The 20,037-nt window shown below is 48.1% G+C and overlaps 1 protein-coding gene across 1 annotated transcript in view; it reads left to right on the forward strand.

Annotated features, from left to right (window-relative positions):
* The first annotated feature begins 7,873 nt into the window (after window positions 1-7,873).
* Spocd1 (SPOC domain containing 1) overlaps window positions 7,874-20,037 on the forward strand; it is a 28,093-nt gene continuing 15,929 nt past the window's right edge. Inside the window, exon 1 of the mRNA XM_052175847.1 lies at window positions 7,874-8,338. Within this exon, the coding sequence (XP_052031807.1) occupies window positions 7,874-8,338 (465 nt within the window). The remainder of the gene's footprint in view (window positions 8,339-20,037) is intronic.

Raw genomic sequence — 20,037 nt, forward strand, 5'->3', positions numbered from 1 at the left:
TGGTCAGTGAATAGTCATGATTCTTAGAAGGTGTTGTCACATGGGAGGAGACACTAGCTATCTGGGAATGGTTTCCAGCTGGCCTGAACCCTGGGAGTCCCCAGATAGAGGGAGCCTGGGGGTGTGAGGCAGGAGAGTGCAGCAAAGATAAAGATCGGATGTGCCAGCATGTATTGGGTTCAGGAAACAGTCCACTGAGATCGGGGTACTAAGGGTGTAGGCAGGACAAGATGGAGAAAGATCCTGAAGACAGGCCCAGGGAATCGGCTGCTCGTAAAGTGCTTACTGTGTAAGCCTGAGGACCCGAGTTCAGATCCCCGGAACCCACGTAAAAGCCAAGAAACGCAGTGTGCACCTACAGTCTCAGGGCTGGGAGACAGAGATGGGAAGATATCTGGAGCTCACTGGTCAATGAGTCTAGCTGAGTCGGGGATCTTCAGGGTCAGCGAGAGACCTTGTCCCAAGGAAGAACATGGAGAGTGACCGAGGAAGACACTGAACTCCAGGAATGGGCGCACGTGATCACACACACACACTCAGACACATGTGTGTGCACAGAGGATCTTGAACATAGGAAGCTGTCAAGTCTGCACTTTATGTGGACCTCGGGTAGACCTGGGGTTTGAGGGAAAGACTCGAGAGAAGTTGAGACTTCGGAGAATGACAACAGCAGTTTGTTAACTACCCGCTGTGTGCGCTGTGTGTCCTGTTAGGAGCTTTCCAGAGATATCACGGGATTCCCAGATCAGGTGCCGATATCAGCCATTTGGAGACCTTGTTATCCCCTCTTAGACAAATGAGGAAACCGAGGCCATGAGAGATTAATGATGTTCTGATCACCACAGTGGGATTGGACTCCATTAGGATGATTCTGGAAATGCTGCCCTGTCAAGGGAGAGCACCTGTGACAGATGTTCTCAAGGGAGAGGGTGAATACCTGAGATCCAGGAATGGGAACGACACAGCAGGCTCCAGAGGTGACAGAGAGGCCAATTCTGTTATCTAGCTACCTTCCTTTCTCCTCCCTCATCCCTCTTCCCTCCTCCTCCCCTTGCTCCTCCTCTTCCTCCTCCTTTTTAAAGGTAGGATCTCACATATTCCGTTTGCCAAGAGCTCTCGGGTAGCTAAGGGTGACCTTGAGCTCACTCCACAACCTGTGATCTATATAAGTCTGGGGATCAGATACAGGGCCTCACACATGCTGGGTGAGCACTCTGAGGAGTAAGCCACACCCATAACTCTCCTGTAGTCTTTTAAATAAGTTTGTTCATACCCTCAGAGGGTGGCAGGTAGGTTCTCTTACCTCGAAGTTCCCTGGGGCTGAGGTGGACGAAAGATTATTTCTGCAGGGGTGAGGAGGAGGAGGGGAAAGGGCAGAGTCTCAAGTTCCCGCTACAGGGGTGTAGCCAGGGGTCGGGGGTCAGACCTTGTAGCAAGCCCGGGAGTGAGTGGAATCAGTCTTTTTTCTTAACTGCATTCAAAATCAGGGTGACATCAAGGGTCACTCTCACCATCTCACACACACACACACACACAGAGAGCTGTGTACAAAGGTCAACGGGATTACAGTCAACTGAACGAGCAGTTGGCCCAAACACAATTTTTGTTTGCTTTGCTTTTTAAAATGTATTTATTCATGTGTTTTATGTATATGAGTGCTCTGTCTTCATGCACACCAGAAGAGGGCATCAGATCCCCTTACAGATGGTTGTGAGCCACCATGTGGTTGCTGGGATTTGAACTCAGGACCCCTGAAAGAGCAGCCAGTGCTCTTAACCATCAAGCTATATCTCTAGCCCCATTTGCTTTGTTTTTGAAACAGAATAGCTCAAGCTGGCCTCTAACTTACTCTGTGGCTGAAGGCGACCTTGAATGTCTATGCCTCCTGCCTCTACCCCCTGAGTGCTGGCTTTGCAAGCGTGGGTCACCATCACCAATTTACCTCATGCTGGAGAGCAAACTCAAAGCATCATGCATGCTAGGCAAATACTGTGTCAACTGAGCTATCCCTCTAGCCCCCAAACTGGATTATTTTTAACACAAAATAAAGTACTATTGAATTACGTTCCATAGATAAAGCATCTCCAAGTCCCCACTGAGATAAACCCCTGAATGATATAATCAAGGAATTGGGACAGAACTCGCCTGTGACATTCCAAATGACGGATGCAGTTTCTGCACCTGTGGGGAGGTGGGGCACAGTTATTCCCCCCCACCCCCCACCCCCGTGGAAGACTGTGCTTGTGTGCAGTGACCTCCCCTCCCTGGCAGTCATAGTTCATAGTGGGAAGGGGGAGGGAGAAGAATCTGTTTAGTGGAGAAAGCTGACCAGGTATTCGGGTCAGCGTCAACAGTGAAGCTCTATGTGTCCACTGGCAGCCTCGGTCAGGGTGCCAGCATACCTAGCCATCTTGGAAAAGGGCCACCTGTCATACACACACACACACACACACACACACACACACACACATGTAGCCACCAGCAGCAGTCGCAGTCTCCGTTGGTTGTGACTGTCAATGTCCTTGCAGGATGAGGACCCCCAAATCCCTGACTGTGAACTCAGAGGACTCAGAGGTGTAGCCCTGTGTGTGACATCTTCAGAGGTCGAGGGCAGTGTCATCTGGTGATTTGTAGTTATGGCACTGAAACCTTTCAGTGGCAGCAGGTGTGACCCTGAGTGTACAGTTGTGTCTACAAGAGTCCCCAAAGGGTCAGAAGGACAGTGCCACTTGTTAACCTTGGAAGTTCCTGGGTACAGTTATGTCTGGTCATAGGACCGAGCTTCGGGACACAGAGCCTCTGGCTGGAAGCTTCCGGGGTCTGTTTTTCTGGTTTCTAGTTCATGAGTTTGGCCACTATGAATGCGTCTGTCAGCAAGGGCAGGAGCCTGGGAGTATGCCTGTCCCACCCTCACCCCTGCTTGCTTCCTGTGTTGGTCGGATTAAGAATGATCCCCGGAGGCTCATAGGAATGACCCCCAAGGCTCATGGCCTTGTTGGAGGAAGTATAGCACTTGGATTGGGCTTTGAGGTTTCAAAAGTTCACACCCAGGCCCTGGCCCAGACCCAGGCTCAGTCTTTCTCTCTCTCTCCCTGTCTGTGTCTCACGGTGCGGCTCTCAGCTCCGGTGCCCTGTGCACGCCATGCTCCCTGCCGTGATGACAATGATAATGGACTAGACCTCTGAAACCACGAGCAAGCCCTCAGCTGAGTTGCCTTGGTCATGACATGTCAGTCTTGACATCTCTTCACAGCAATAGAATGCGTGCTAAGACTCCTCTCCCTTGGGTGTGAATTCTGTCCTGTTTCCTGGAGGTCATTCGTTTGTGTCCTTCTCGTCCCTCAAGCCTCTAGCTTGCTCCCATCTGTGGCACCCCTGTTTTTACACACTCTCCCTCAGTTCCTCTGACGGTCCAGCCTTCCAGACCTGCCCAGCCACTCCTCCTACAGCCTCCGATAACCCAGGGCCTCACAAGCCCTACCTTAGTCTTTTATTTCCGGAGCCTAATGCCACAATTGTTATTTAATAGAAAATATTTGGAAACATAAAATTTATTTCTACTTTGGTAAGCTGGGTGTGGTGGCACTCTCCTTAAATCCCAGCACTTAGGAGACAGAGAGGCAGAGGCAGAGAGGGGGAGGGGGGAGGGGAAGGAATGGAAGGGGAGGGGGAGAGAACACCAAGTTGGGCAGTGGTGGCGCACGCCTTTAATCCCACCACTTGGGAGGCAGAGGCAGGGGGATTTCTGAGTTCAAGGCCAGCCTGGTCTGCCGAGTGAGTTCCAGGACAGCCAAGGCTACACAGAGAAACCCTGTCTGGAAAAACCAACCAAAACAAACAACCAAGCAAGCATACCACCATGTATGCCAGATACTGTGTAAGCCCAAGGATCCAGATGTTGCGGAGGGTGTGCTAACTGCTGACAGAGTGTAAATTGCAGCATCCTTTTGGGAGCATAGTTAGGTGTCAGTAGGAGTAGAGCCCTGGTCATTTCCACCTGGAAGTGGCCTCTGGTGCCAGGGTCACCTGCCCTCACCTCCCTCTAGTTTAAGCAGCTAAGAGCATGTGCTGTTCTTTCAGAGGACCTGAGTTCAATCCCCAGCACCCATGTCTGGCAGTTCCCACCTGCCTATCATTCCAGCTCCAGGGACCTGGCATTCTTATGGCTTCTGGAGGCACACACATACACACACACACACACACATACACGCACAGGTACAAACACTGACACACAGGTACATAGACACACACACACACAGATACACACACAGGCACACATACACACTGCATGTGCACACAAAGACATGTATTTAAAAATAAAGCAAAACCAAAACAACCTCAACAACAACAAAAACCAAAACCTTTTCTTCTGAGAGAAGGTCTAGAGAGACCTTCTAGAACTCATTCTGTAGACCAGGCCAGCCTCAAACTCGCAGAGATCTGCCTGCCTCTGCCTCCTCGGGACTGGGGTCAAAGGTGTGGGCCAACGCTGGCCAGCAGAAATAAATTAAATCTTAACAAAAGCCAAAGAAAAGAAAAAAGAAATTTAACTCCAGCAAGGAGGAGGCAGAGGTAGGTAGGTCTTTGTGTGTCAAGAACAGCCTGGTCTACATGGTGAGTCAGAGCTACATATAATGACACTCTTCTCAAAATAAATAAATAAATAGATAAATACATTTCACATCACATATATTAATTGTGGAACAAGGAAAATACAGAAAGCAAAGGCAGAATGTGAGGAGGAGGCCGCAGCAGGAGCCTTTCACCCGGGCCTTCCTCCATTGTTTTCCTGTTTGACAGTCATAGACTGCCACTTTGAAACAGCCTTTGAAAATACTACCTTTCTCCATCTTAAGCCTCTTAAAATAGCAACTTGACTGTGGCCAAGTCTGGAAAGCATTCTACTGGTGGTGAAGGTTAATGTCACTGGTAGCTGTCACCTGCTCCAGTAGGACGTGACAGAAGACACTTCCCCTCAGAAGCACTCTGAAAAAAACACTGAAAGCAGGAGGAAGCCATTAGAGAAACCTCAACTGATAAACACTATACAGGAGTATGGGTACCCCTCAAAAACTGTCAAGGTCATGAGAAACAAGGAGTGACTGGGACACTGTAGAACAGGAGATGACAGAGCCAAGGGCATGTCTGCGCACAAGCTGGAGCCCAGGACCCAAAGGTCACAGGGGATTCAGAGCTTAGCAGACAGCCCTGTGCCAGGGCTGTGGAGCTGTAGGGAGTGCTCCTTGACAGCACACAGAGCAAACAGGCAGGAGGGCAGGCCAGGAGTGCACGGAGCTTCTAGAAATAAATCATTTGCACCTTTCTTTTTCCCAGGCTGGAAATTACTCTGAAATAAATAAACTTTTAGGACAAGCATTATCCTTAGGACACACACACACACACACACACACACAAAATGCTTCTAAAAAATGGTTTTGAAATATCTAAAGCAGGAACTTAGAATCATAAATCCACAATAGTAATGTGAGATTTAAAAATACCCCACATCAGCGGGGTATTTTTAACCCATGACTGATATTTAAAAATACCCACTGAGGGCCAGGCTATGTGGCTTAGTGGGCAGAATGCTTGCCCAGCATGCCTGAAACCCCAGTTCCATCCCTAGCACCACATAGACCACGGTGTGGTGATCCGCCCTGGAAAGGAGAAGACTAAGGCTCCCTTTGGCTACTTACTGCTTTCTAAGCCCTGTCTCCAAGAACCAAAACAAATCAAACCAAGATCCATAAGAGAGAGGAAGAAATTGATATATCAATTAGATGAAAGATATTTTCAAATATTGCTTCTATTCTCCTATTCCAGTGTGCCTTCTTGCTCTCTTCAGAGGAGAGGAGGTGGAAGTTGCTTCCCAGAATCCCTTGCAACTGATATTTTATTAGTTGTAGCTATTTAATTCGGGTCAGGGTCTTATACATCCAGGCTGGCCTCTGAACCTGAAGACAGAAGACAGTCCTGTGTGGCCTTCATTCTTTTCTTTTCTTTTTTCTTTTCTTTTTCTTTCTTCTTCTTTTTAAACCAAATAGCTTTGGCTGTCTTGGAACCTACTATATAGCCAGGCTGACCTAGAACTGACCTCCGGAGTGCTGAGATTAAAGGTGTGGACCACCATGCCCTATAAATGCAATTTTGAAAAATTAAAAACTATGCAAAAACTAAAAACTGGGTGGAGGGGGGGAAGAAAGGTCACCGCATTTGGGATCAATAACTATTTAATTAATCATAAGTTATAATATATAATCAACAACTAATTATACTATTAATAATACATATAGATAATAATTATTAATAATTTAACGAATTATTAAGTACCATATCGCTTGGTTTTTAACTTTTAAGAACCAAGTGATATGGGCATGGGAGTGTTCCTATAGTCATGAAGTCAGGCAAACTAAATCGACCACAAAGAAAAACCCCAAAGTTCCCCAGAGTAGAGGGTTGAGAAATGAGAGGAAGTTTAAACTTTTCTATTTCTAGACACTCTATTGGACTGGAAGGGACACATGTGTCTAGATACATTGTATTCCAGACAATATTAAGTTATCTAATTAGGAAAAATAATCAGATTTGAGTTTAACAATCCCCAGGGGTTTTAGACACCTCCTCCACTCTGTTTATGTTCTCAGGCAGCTTTCAGCGTCCAGGGGGCCTGGGACGCCTTTGCCCACGCATCCCGCACCCCGCCCCGTCGCGTGGAGGCAGGATGATTGGCACCTCCTCCCAGAAGCCCTCGGCAGGGAGCGAGCGCCTCCTGCTGGACAGCAAAGTCAGCAGCCCTAGGGAGCCGTTGTTGCGCACCGCCAGGCCCCGCCTCCCACCCCCACACCGGCCCAGGATCAAGGACCCGCTCCCCCGCATCACGTGCTCTGTCCCCCCCCCCCCCAAGGAGTAGAAGGAGAGGGAATTGTAACTTCTCAGGAGCAAGCGGCCTGAGATCCTAGGGCGTTCAGGGAGTGGCTTGATTCAGAGTCGGGTCTGTAGGACTGGGGTATAGGACTGATGGTTTCTGCTCCGTGTGGAGTTTAGATTTGGGCTTTGCATCTCAGGGAGAATCTCCTCTCTTCTGCTCTCTGTGTGCTCTTGGACAGACAGTCTCTGAATCAGCTAGGGATAAAGTGAGATGCCTCATTTCACAGTGTCACTGATAAGTAGTGACTTTTACCCTATTCCATTTAAGCAGAAAGCTTAAAGGGGAAAAGCTCTGGGAAAGCTCAGAGGCACTGGCCCTGTCTGGATAGCTTCCCTTCTGCGGGCGGGCGGGCGGGGGCACCGGGGTACTTCCAGGAGGTGAGGTTGCAGCTCAGGAGGCTTTCCCTGAGTCCTCTCTCTTTTCTGCATAGGTCTGTTGACAAGCTTTTGGCCAGGACTGGTGGACAGACAGAGGACCTTGTCTAGGTTCCAGGACTCTCTGTGTGACTTCTTAGTTACCAGAAGCTCTAGAAGTCTTTGTGATATATCACTGCACTTCCCAAATAGAGGACTGGTCTGTACCTAGGGCCCAGCAGGGATGGAAGGGGCCTGCAACCTTAGACAAGCCACTACTGTCTTAGGAATGTTTTCCCCAGAGGATGATGAAAGAGTCCCTACACTCAGTAAAGAAGGGCTCAGTGAAAAGAATCTGTCTCCCTCTCTAGACCTATCCACTCGCCGCCAAAGGAAATGCAGGAAGTGTGGAATCTGTTCTCAGGAGGAAGAGTCGGAGTCAGGCTTTTCCCTGAGGCTTGGTCAGAGACCAGATGGGCACTGCCATCCTATGCAAGACCCTCCTGAGAGTGCTTCTCCGGAAGCCTTTGCAGGTCCCCAAAGGCTTCTTTCTTCTAAGGACACTGAGCCTGGAGAGCCAGGTGGAAGTTGGATGGACCGTGCTCTAGAAACTGAGGTAGAAAATATGTTCTTTTCTAAGGATGTGGTTCCGCCAGACAGCCTCGATCACCTTTTTGAATTCCCAGGGCTCTTTGGAGGTGAGCCCCTTAGTCTAGTCAGCCAGGACCCTCCCCAGAGTCCAGCACTGTACCCAGAGGTGCTGACTGAGGAGTCTACAGAGCAGCAGGAAATGCAGCCCGGGTTTGTGGTCGGCAGCCCACCTGAGCCGCCCGGGCCAGAGGACAAGGCCCAGACAGGGTCGGGAATGGAGCTGGAACAAGGGCTTACTGCTCCAGCCGATTCCTGTGCCAGCTCCCCAGAGCCCTTGGGTGGGCGCCATGATGGACCCCTGGAGCAGAGACGACCTATGCATGTGAGGAAGCGGCCTTGGACAAATCCAGATGACTCAAGCCAGGGTCACCCAGATGGAGCCAGTAAAAATGATTTCCACAGACTGGTAAGGTTTTTTTTTTTTTTTTTTTTTTTTTTTTTTTATGTGTTTGTTTGTTGAGGCAGGGTTTCTCTGTGTAGCCTTGGCTGTCCTAGAACTCATTCTGTAGACCAGGCTGGCCTCGAACTCAGAAATCTGCCTGTTTCTACCTCCCGAGTGTTGGAATTAAAGGCGTGCGGCACCACCGCCCGGCCACAGACTGGTCAGTTGAAGCTGACAGTTTGGGACAGGATGGCTCCCACCTCTCTTCTCCAGGGAGTGACACTTAACAGAGGTGAACTTCAGTGTTCAGTGTCCCTTAGAGAGCATTTTCTCATGTACTTGTTTTGTTTGGTTTGCTGGGGACTGAACCCAGGGCCTCACACACACTAAGCAGACATTCTCTGACTAAACTATAGTCCCCCAAGCCCCTATTATTTTGATATCGGGGTTCTTGCTAAGTTGCCTAGGCTGGCTTTGAACTCACTGTAGCCTACGATAACTTTGACTTTTTTCTTTTAAAGATTTATTTATTATATTTAAGTACACTGTAGCTGTCTTCAGACACTCCAGAAGAGGGAGTCAGATCTCATTACAGATGGTTGTGAGCCACCATGTGATTGCTGGGATTTGAACTCAGGACCTTCAGAAGAACAGTCAGTGCTCTTAACTGCTGAGCCATCTCCCCAGCCCCACCTTTGACCTTTTGATTCTAATGCTTCAGTTTCCTAGTCTCTGGGATTGCAGACGTGTGCTGACTAAGCCCAGCTTCCCAGATTCTGTAAATTGAAATTCTGGAGTCAGGAAACGAAAAATAAACTATATTACTGAGTTCCTGTGAAGGCCCATTATCTGTCGGAGGCAGCAAGTCCTGGGTTCAAATCTTGCTTTAGCCTATGTCCTGGAGGAATCACCTCCCACTATTCTTCAGTAACTTTTCTTCCATTTAGCAAGATATTAATAATATATGTAATAAGCTGGGTGAGATGGCAAATGCCTTTGATTCCAGCACACTGAGGCAGAGGCAGGCCAAAAGGTAGATCGCTGTGAATTTGAGGTCAGCCTGGTCTACAGAGCGAGTTCCAGGCCAGTCAGCACTACCTAGTGAGACCCTGTCTGAAATAAAAAGGACATGCATGCCCCTCTTTAGTGGGATCATGAGACACGATATGAAATAATGTGCCCAGCTCAAGATGGGAGGGAAATCACTCCATTCCCAGTATGTTTGCTGTTTTCAGTGTTAGTAATAGTCCTGCAAGACAGGAATTAGCCCACTTTATCAGATAGGGAAACTGAGGCTCAGGGGAATTAACAGGCTTCTCCAGGTTCACACGGGGATGAGTTGGTGCTTAGCCATGGTCTCTCTGGTCACTGTTACTCTTTGCCTTCATCGCCTGCTTAATTATGATACTAATTTTGTTAATAATCATATCCAATGCCTATGAGCCAGGGGTAGAAGATGGTACTTATTTTTCCACATAGTGGATTGTTTTTATATTTATTGAACATGTGTTATGTGCTAGATACTTTTGATGTAGTTATATGTAGCATGGAGGAGGAAATGGCAGTGGGTACCAAGTCCAGGACGTTTGTTGTGTGTGCTTGTGCGGTCAGTGTCACAGGCTTGCTTGTTGAACATGCTGGGTGCTGAGTGTGTCGTCTGAGATCTACGTACAACCTCTGAGGTAGACGCTGATGATATAGACCCATTGCACTGATTTGGCCACAGAGGTTCTAAGAGAGAAAATGACCAGTCAGGGTCAAAGAGCTCGTTAGTAACATTGAGGCCGGAGACAATGAGCAGCCTGGGTGTTTACCCTTATTTGTAGGATAATTCCATCCCGACTCTGTGATACTGTTCTTGCAAGCATCTATATTTTGGCTTTTGTTGAGATGGTGGGTCAGGGTCTTGGGTAGCCCAGGTTAGTCTCAAACTCCCTATGTAGCCAAGTCTGGCCTGAATTCCTGGCCCTCTGGCCTTCACCTCCTTGATGGTGGGATTGCATGTGCCGCTACACTGACTCTAAACCATTGCTCTGCCGGGGAGTTTAACCTTGTTTATTATTCACATATTTGCATACTCTGTGTGTAGGAGTGCGTGTTCTTGAGCGCAGGAGTAGGCCAGAAGAGGGATTCTTGAGCTGGAGTTTCAGGTGGTTGTAAATTTTGAAGTGGGTGCTGGGAACCCAACTTTGGTTCTCTGGAAGAGTAAAAAGCTTAATCTCTGAGCCGTCTCTCTAGTCCTCCAACTAGTCATTCTTAATCTCAAAAGTAATTTTAATTTGTCTTAGAAAATAAAGAGGAGCCAGGGGTGGTGGCACATGCCTTTAATCCTAGCACTCTGGAGGCAGAGGCCGGTGGATCTCTGGTGAGTTTGAGGCCAGCTTGGTGTACAGAGTGAGTTCCAGGACAGCCAGGGCTACACAGAGAAACCTTGTCTCAATAAACAAACAAAACAAACAAAAATCAACAGCAAAAAACAAAACAACAACCACAATAAAAAAGAAGATACGATGGAGAAGATGCAGACCCCGCCTGCCCAGCAGCCAACGCGACCTCATGTCCGAGTTCAGAACAGGCCTTCTTTTTCCTATACACTGTCTTGTCTTACCCTAAACTAGCATAATTGTATCGTTTTGTTTTTCCTTTTGATATTTAAAATATGTCCCAGTTGGGGTGAGACTTGGCTCCGTTGGCAGGGCCTTTGTTTACCATGCACAAAGCTCTAGTTTCACCATGGGGGGGGGGACACTGTGTAAATAGGGTAAAGTGGGGGTACACCTCTGATTCCAGTGCTTGGGAGGTGGAAGGAGGAAGATCAGGAGTTTAAAGTTACCCTTGGCTACAGGGCCAGTTAGAACTCAGTTTGTGAAATGTGAGAGAGCTTGTCCCCAAAAAAACAAAAAAGAAAAACAGAACAGAACCCTGTAGGCATAATGTTTTTTGCAATCTGCTTTTGATAAGGGTTCAACCTCTCCTCTAGCCTACCACCCAGCAGAAGTAGTGGAAGAGAAACATTATTAGAGTCTGGGAGAAGTGGACTTGTTCAGCAATAGTTCTTTGGGGGTGAGCTCCATCTTCTTGGGCAGCAGTTCAGTCTTGTAGCAAACAACAAATACGAATCAGCAGCGGCAGACCAGTCCTCTAGGCAGGCAGGCAGACAGAACACACAAACTGACAGCTATGGACCAGTCTTCTTAGCAGGCTGACACCAAGCCTGAACCAGCAGCTGTTGTTCAATCCTGAGGAACCATTAGGCTTGCCAGCCAGCCAGAGGTGAGGCCGTGGAAACAGAAAATGGCTGCAGGAACCTCACAAGACGTTCTTGGGCCAGCTTCTCTCCATGGCTGCCTAGCAATGCATAGCGAATAGCGATGAGAGGCGGAGAAAACCAGTCACTGCTCAGTGCTTGTCTCCCCGTCTGTGGGGTCATAGTTATACCCCTTCATCAAGCGTCCTTTCGCCTGTGTCTGCTTCAGGAAAGCATTCATTCGTGTGTCTGCTTTAGCGAGACATTCTTTCACCTGTGTGCCCCAGCAAAACATCATTTGACGTGACCGACTTTCCAAAGAAGCTAGAAGTGTCCACTTCAGAACCCAGAGCTGGAGAAATGGCTCAGTGAGAGAGGTCCTGCAAACGCGTGAGACCTGAGGAAGAATCTGAGTACCATTCTGAGTACCAGTATGCCCGTGTCTCCCCCTGTGCTGAGGGATGGAGACAGGAGGCTCACTGGGACTCGCTGGCAGCCTACCTCCAGGGTCAGTGAGAGACCTTGCCTCAGAAAATAAGGTGGAGGTGTTAGAGGGAGACATTTTGCTCCTTCCTTGGGCCTCTGCACCTTCAAGGATGCTCAGCCCCGGGCCCATGTGCACACACACACACACACACACAAATTCATAATTTGTAGTAGAGTAGGAAGCTTTTTTTGGATGCCTTTGAGACGACCATTTGTTGGGAAGTCACAACTGTTTGTGGTCTGGGCCCTTCAGGCCCCTTTCACAAGGATCTGTATAGATGTGAACATCCGCTGTTGGCCTTTTTGGGTGTGAATAGGTTGTCAGACTGCACGGCGTGGTGCCGGGCTGCTTCGCCTTTTAGACTCTGTACCATTTAAAGTTCTTTCCAGGTTGGCTCACATGGTTCTGCAGTCTGCCTTTCCTGACCCTGCATCAGAGCTGTGTCTAGCTGTATCTGTCACGGCCGTGGGCACATTGATGAGAGAATGAGCAGGGACTTCCTTTCCTCCGAGTCAGCCACTGGCGGGTTCTGAGAGCTGCCACTCAGCCTCGCTTTGCCTGATGACCCAAGCCAGCGCCTTCACCTTCTGGGATGTCACGCGGGTGTTAATAATCCTTACCTCGTGGGGTGGTGGTGAGGAGTCACTGTGATGACACATTTGCCATTTAACTTGATGCTTGTGACAAGAACTACGCAGTTTTGTTGTGCAGGCAGGAATGCTGGGGAAAGGTTTCTGATACATCTGGCTTCTCCCCATTTCAGACAACTTATTTGGATTGAACGCCAGGGTTGGGTTCCTGGGGTTACAGTGTTTTCAGGAGGGGAAGGCTTGTTGGAGCGTGGTGTCGTAACCAGGTTTCCTGCCTGACTTGGCTGGATGCAGCTCACGACTGTGTGTCGCTCCGAGCATCATTCTGGATCATACTGCAGCTCAGCCTACCATCCCACAGCTGCCCAAACAACCCGTTTCCATGGAAACCGGTGCCAGCTGCAGGAGAAGAATTGGGGCTGGGTTGTGACAGGGACCGGCAGTGGGTGGTGGAGGGCAAGCCGAGTGGGGTGTGGGCAAGCGTGGGCATAGGGCCCAGCTAGTCATCTGCCAGAGCCCTTGGCAGGAGGGGAAGACCCCACAACTTTTCCCTGGAGGCTGCCTGGGTGGAGGCAGAGCCAGACTGCAGAGTTCAAGGTCAGGCTCTAGGTACACAGAGACTTTAGGCAGAGCTTTTCCTCTCTGCCTCGTAATTGCCTCCACTGTGAAACAGAGAGCATCTACTCAGCCGGAGGACCACCCAGCTCTGACAGGAGAGCTTAGCCACCTTGTATTCTACCTCAAAACAGAGACTCTTGGAGGGGGAGGGGTCAAGATGCCATTCTTCCCTCTGTCTTGCAGTATCCAGAGAGGTCAGGAGCTGCTCTGGGGGTGGGGTAGAAGGAGGTATGGGAGGGCGGCTCTGCTGGTTCGCCCTCTGCCCTGGGGATGCTGTCATAGCTCCTCTGGCCCGGCCCAGACACCCATGCACAAGGTGCAGCCTGCAGCTGCCAAGTGTCAGGAGGCAGGGAGGGAGGAGAGTGTTCCCAATGGGTGACCTAAGAATGCTGCTTTATCTGGGACTGTAGCTCAGGGGTAGAGTACTTATCTAGCATGCACAAGGTCCTGGGTTTGATTCCCAGCACTGAAAACAACCAAACAACCAATTTCTCTCTCCCCTCCTCAACTGTGTGTGTTTGTGATACAGTCTCCTGTATCTTAGGCTGGCCTCAGCCTCACTGCGGAGCTAAGGATAACTGTGCTCGCTTCCAAACCTCCTGTTCCTACTACTTCCAGTGAACTGAACTTGCTGGCTTGTGCTACCAAGTCTGTCCCATGAGGTGCTGGCGACTGAGCCCAAGGGTTCGCAGAAGGGAGGCCAACACTCCTCTGGCGAAGCCACACCACAGCCCCCAGCTCCTTTTTGACTAGCAAGTTTGTTAGCTCTAACGGGCGTTTCAGACACATCATCTGATTTAATCCTCACAAGAGCATGAAAGTCAACATTAATATCTCTGTCCAACCGATATAAGAAAATTGGCTTTCAGAGGTCATTGACTTAGTCAGTTTCGCATGGCAGGAGGGTGTGGAGCTGGGGTTTGTATTTAGGCCTGTGCGAGTCTTACCAGGCTGCCAAAGCCTGGGTAAGAGGTTCAGATGTATCTGGGACTTTATTGTAATTTGTGGGATGATTGGAGCAGAGCAGGGGGCAGGGAGGGTTCCTAGCTGGATTTCCCAGTCTGAGAGGGGCACAGACAGGGTAATCAGAAAGTTGAAGTTCAGAAGTCTGTGGATGCCCAGAAGGTAGGGTAGGGTAGAGGGCCCCGCGGTCTGAGCTAGGTGGGTCTGGACAAGGGAAATAGATGCTCGGCAAACAGGAGGAATATGCCAGGAAGGGGGGAGGCTGGGGCAGCTGGGCATGTTACAGGGGTACAGTGGTAGGTGGGTCAGGGAAGAAAGGCGGAGAAAGATCAGCATACAGCATTGACTGGAGGAAGGGCAGAGGTGTATGCCAGGAGGGAGACCGTCTGAGGCAGGCACCAACGAGCGCTGGTACAGAGAGCTTGCATGTCTCAGGTGCTGATGGCACCTTGATGCCTCGGTCCTCCAGTCAACACTCTGAGAAGGTTGCTGGCATTATCCCCATTTTGCTGATAGGAAAACCGAGGCACAGAAAGACTTAGTAATGTTCTCTTTAGGATGTTTCAGCAATCCTAAATGCTGGCAGCAGGTACCCACTGCATGCCCATGCCACAGACATATTTATAGCATATGGGACTTTGTAGTGTTGTTGTTGTTTGTTTTTTTGCTATTACACATAGAGAAGCTGTGAACAGTTTAGAATATGTCCTTTGGCATAGTTGACCAAGAATATCTTCAGAGGGCATAACCTCTGGAGATGGATTTCTAGCTTACAGAGCATGCACATCTTCAGGGCTGGGTACTCACCAAAGTGTTCGGGGTGGTGTGACCACAGAGTTACTGAAGCAGTGTGCACCCCACCTCCCTGTCGGCATGTTCTGGTCATTTCACATCTTTGCTGACACTTGATGCTGTCAGCTTTTGATTTTTGCCAAAGTAGAGATAGATAGCATGTCTCTGTGGTCTTGGTTTTGCCTTCATGTTAATTTCTTAATATAAAAAAACTTTTCATCTATTTTAGCCATCCCTGTTAAAACCTTGTCCAATATATACATGTATGTACATGTGTATATATACACACATACACATATATACATAATCATATATATATACATACATACATATATATATTAACGTCTTATGAACTCATAGGAATCCTTTATGTATTCTGGATACTATTCCTTTCCAGGTGTGTTTTATTGTTATTTTGTGGATGTGTGTGTATCTGTGTGTGAGTTTGTGCATGAGAGTGGTTACCTTGGAGACCAGAAGAAGGCATCGTGTCCCTAGGAGCTGGAGTTTCAGGAGACTGTGAGCCACCATGTGGGTGCTAAGAACTGAACTCAGCTCCTCTATGAGAATAGCGAGCATTTTTAACCACTGAGCCAAAGTCTCTCCAGCCCATCATTTTGCTTTTCTTACAGTATCTGTTGACGAAAGAAATTCTAAAATTTTTTATTGTGTAAAATATATATAATATAAAATTTGCCTCTTAAGCAGTCCCCCCTCCAAAGACAGGGTTTCTCTGTATAACCCTGGCTGTCCTGGAACTCACTCTGTAGATCAGGCTGGCCTCGAACTCAGAAATCCACCTGCCTCTGCCTCCCAAGTGCTGGGATTAAAGGTGTGCACCACCACTGCCTGGCTCTCAATCAGCTTTTAAGTGTATAGGTCTGTGGCATTTAGCACACATACACACACACACACACACACACACACACACACACACACACACACACACACCTGCAACTGAACCCACCTATCAGATGGTCATTCCCCATTCCCATTCCTGCTTACAGCTAGACCCTGGTAACTGCATCCACCTTTCTTCCTTCCTTCCTTCCTTCCTTCCTTCCTTCCTTCCTTCCTTCCTTCCTTCCTTCCTTCCTTCTTCCTCCTCCCCCTTTCTTCTTCTTGGCTTTTTGAGATAGGGTTTCTCTGTACAGCCCTGGCTGTCCTGGAACTCGCTCTGTAGACCAGGTTGGCCTTGAATTCAGAGATCTTCCTGTTCCTGCCTACTGAGTGCTGGGATTAAAGACATGCATTGCTGCCTCCACTGCTGCCACCACTGAACCCTCTCAGCTCCTTTCTGTACAGAAACAATTGTGTGTTTAAAGAACAGGGACAGGGCAGGCAGGGACTTGGTCAGGGAAGTGAAAATCTCAAAGGGTTGGTTGGTGTTAGTGTCAGCAGATTAATTTCTCTTCTAGACTACAAATATCAAGTCTGGGAGACTGGCCCTGTCTGCAGATGTTGGCAGAACTAGCAGTGAACTTGAGGGTCTCCACTGGGTTTCCTCGGGCAAGTGCTTTAAGCCTCGGGTCATATTTAGGGGGGTGGTATTGAGCTTATAAATCCTTATCGACATGAGTTTGAGAACGGGGTAAGAAGAACCCTTGCAGGAACCTGGATCAAGGGGACACAGTCTTTGTCACTGGCTGTGTTCTCTGTGTAGCTCTTTACAGAATGTAATTTCTGATTCCTGAGATGGAATCTCTCTTCTCCCACCCCACTTTAGCCACCAAGTGTCACCTTTCTTTCAAGATGGCAGCAATTCCTCAATAGTATTAACAATTAAATACTCATTCAGTCCACAAGGTGGTGACATGCACCTTTAATCCCAGCACTCAGGAGGCAGAGACAAGCGAATCTCTATCTCTATCTCTACCTCTACCCCTACATCTATATCTCCATCCCCATCCCCATCCCCATTTCCATCCCCATATCTATATCTATATCTATATCTATATCTATATCTATATCTATATCTATATCTATATCTATATCTATATCTATATCTATATCTATATCTATATCTATATCTCTACACCTACACCTACACCTACACCTATATCATCTATCTATATCTATAATCTCCAGGGTCTCCCTGTGTAGACCAGGCTGGCCTCAAACTTATACTCCACATGCCTCTGCCTCCTGCGTGCTGGGATAAAGGTACGTGCCCCCACGCCCAGCTCCTGATTTATTTTTATAGTCTGCTTTTTAATGTTGGATCTAAATGAAGTCTGTCCATTTTAAGTGGTTGATAAGTCTTTCGTGTTTCTTTTAAACCACTGGCTCCCCTGTCTCTTGTGGGGTTTTCTTCCTTTTCCTTGAAGCTGAAGAAATGAGGTAGGTGGCTTATTCTGTAATTTTTGCATTCCTGGTCTATAGTTAAACACAGTCCTTCTGTGTGGTGTTTGTTTGTTTGTTTGTTTGTTTTCTCCTGGCTGTCCTGGAACTTGCTCTAATAGACCAGGCTGGCCTCGAACTCAGGCTGCCTCTGCCTCCTGAGTGCTGAGATTAAAGGCCCACACCACCACTGCCCAGCTTTGTGTGTGTTTTTCTATGGCTATGACAATCCTGGAGAAGAACCACCCCTGGCAAGTGTTTTCAGAGGTTCAAGTCTATCACTACAGGGAGGGCAGGGTTGGGCAGAGCCAGTGGCCAGGAAGCTGAGTGGTATCCCTTGCTACGGCCCTCTCATGTGTTTGGTGTGTCTAGGCCCCCAGCCAATGGGATGGCCCTGCTCACATTTAGGGTGCTCTTCCCTATCTGTGCATCTTCTTGGGGGACCCCCAACACAGGCCTCCAAGAAGTGTCCTCAGAATTCTCTCCCGGTGTTCCTTGTGCTGCTGGTGGGCTAACTCCCTTTCCCTATGTTCCCTGCAGACCTTCCAAGATGGTGTCGACATCAGAGGTTCTGGGCCTCATGTCACTTCCCAGGGCCTGGGGTGAGGTCTTCCCATCAGAGGCCTCACAATAACCACTCATACTACTTGATATTTTCCATGGCTTTCTAATGTGGTAACTTTAAAAATTGCAGTGCCTGGTTGTTGCTAGAATATTAAAAAAAAAGATTGATTTTTTTGCTCATTGATTTTGTATGTAGGAATCTTGCTGAACTCTTAACCAATTCGTATAATTTATCTGTTAGGCAGTTGCTGTGTTCTATAGACACAGCTCCATGCAGACAAATGCCAGTTGTATTATTAGTTCCTTACAGTCCCCCCCCCCTCTCTCTCTCACACACACACATACACACACCCTTCCTTACCTGCTACATTAATATAACCCTGGATAAAGTCGACTTTGAGGAGCTTGACTTGTTGTGAGTGTTAAAGTGAGATTTGTTCCCTGTTTCATGTCACAGTGTTTTCCTATTGATGTTCCTTAGCATGCTGGGGAAGTTTTCTTCTGTCCCTGGATTGCTAATTATTCTGAATTCACAGTGCATTTGGGGAGATAATCATATGATTTTCACCCCCTAATTTATTAATGTAGTAGAGTTAATGAGTTTTTAAACATTAAGCCAATCTTGCCTTAGTGAAGCAAACCTGCCTTGATAATGTCCTGGTGGGGTTTTTCTGTGTATTCTTCCTATTTGCTAAGTTCTTATTAATAATTTGCTCATAATTTTCTTTTTGCATTTCAGTTGATGAGTTAACTGTCCCGAAATGACTGACTTGTGGGTTGTACTGTCTTCTGGAGTAATTTCTATGAGGTCGGAATTATTTGATTTTTGAACATTGTGGGAATAGAGTATTGGTTTAAAAAAAAACCCACAATCCTTAGAATGATATTTTCTTCAGGAGAGATGTTTCCTCCCCGTGGATTGGTGTATCCTATGGTTGTAGGTGTGTTATGAGTCAGATGTGACTTTACAGAGAGGTGGGCCAAGTGCTGGTTCCTGGTAGCATCAAGAGAGGCAGCAGGCAGGTGGGAACCCCAGCAAGGTACCTTTAGTCTTGGGTTCTCCTGTAGGCCTCAGGTACTGAAACCCTATGTCCTCTAAGGTGATGATTTGTGGATGGGCCTAAAAAGCTGGGATTCCTCAGCCCTTGCTTGCAAATGGCTTTGCAACTTCCAGACAAGCCTAGGTGGCAATAGTTGCAGGCTGGAACCCTGGCTGCTGTCAGTGGCTGAGCTCACTGGGATACGTGGTGGTGGCGTCGGACAGAGGCTGTGCCTTCAGGGCCTAGGCAGTGAGCCGGCACAGCCTGTGGTTAGCTTGTTTGAAAGACTTACTCATTTTTATTTCTTACGTGCTTGGTGTTTTGCTTGCATATCCAGCCGTGCTCCACAGGCATGCATGATGTCCACAGAGTCTGGAGGAGAACATCAGATCCCCTGGAACTGAAGTTACAGATTGTGAGCGTCCATGTGGGGCTTAAAATCAAACCCAGGTCCTCTGGAAGAGTGTCCAGCGCTCTTTTCTGTTGAGCTTTCTGAAGGCCATCCTCCTCCTCCTCCTTTTTTTCTTTTTTAAAGATTTATTTATTCATTTTATTTAAGGGAGTACACTGTAGCTGTCTTCAGACTCACCAAAAGAGGGCATCAGATCCCATTACAGATGGTTGTGAGTCACTGTGTGGATGCTGGGAATTGAACTCAGGACCTCTGGAAGAGCAGTCAGTGCTCTTAACCCCTGAGTCATCTCTCCAGCCCCGCCCTATCCTGCATTTTTTAAAAAAGACATTTACGGGATATTCTGGTCCAGATGTTAGGTTGCCTGTTGGACTGATCGTTTGTTCGAGGCCGTGAGCCAGAGTCCCAGTAACTGTTAACTCCGGAGTCAGATTGCTTTAACACCAGCATCTTGTCAACTAGAAAATGAACCTCAGAAGGGGTCCTCACAGTACAGACTTACAGAATATGGGGCCAGTGAGGTGGCTTTGTAAGTCAGGGTACCTGCTGCCACCTGAGGGACCTGAGTTTGATCTCTGACATCCAGATGGCAGAAGGAGAGAGCACACACAGGTCCATCATGTCCACAGCACGCCCTCCCCACTAAATAAACAGATGTAATAAAATTAAA

The sequence above is a fragment of the Apodemus sylvaticus genome, chromosome 3 (assembly GCF_947179515.1).
Source record: "Apodemus sylvaticus chromosome 3, mApoSyl1.1, whole genome shotgun sequence".
Classification (NCBI taxonomy): domain Eukaryota; kingdom Metazoa; phylum Chordata; class Mammalia; order Rodentia; family Muridae; genus Apodemus; species Apodemus sylvaticus.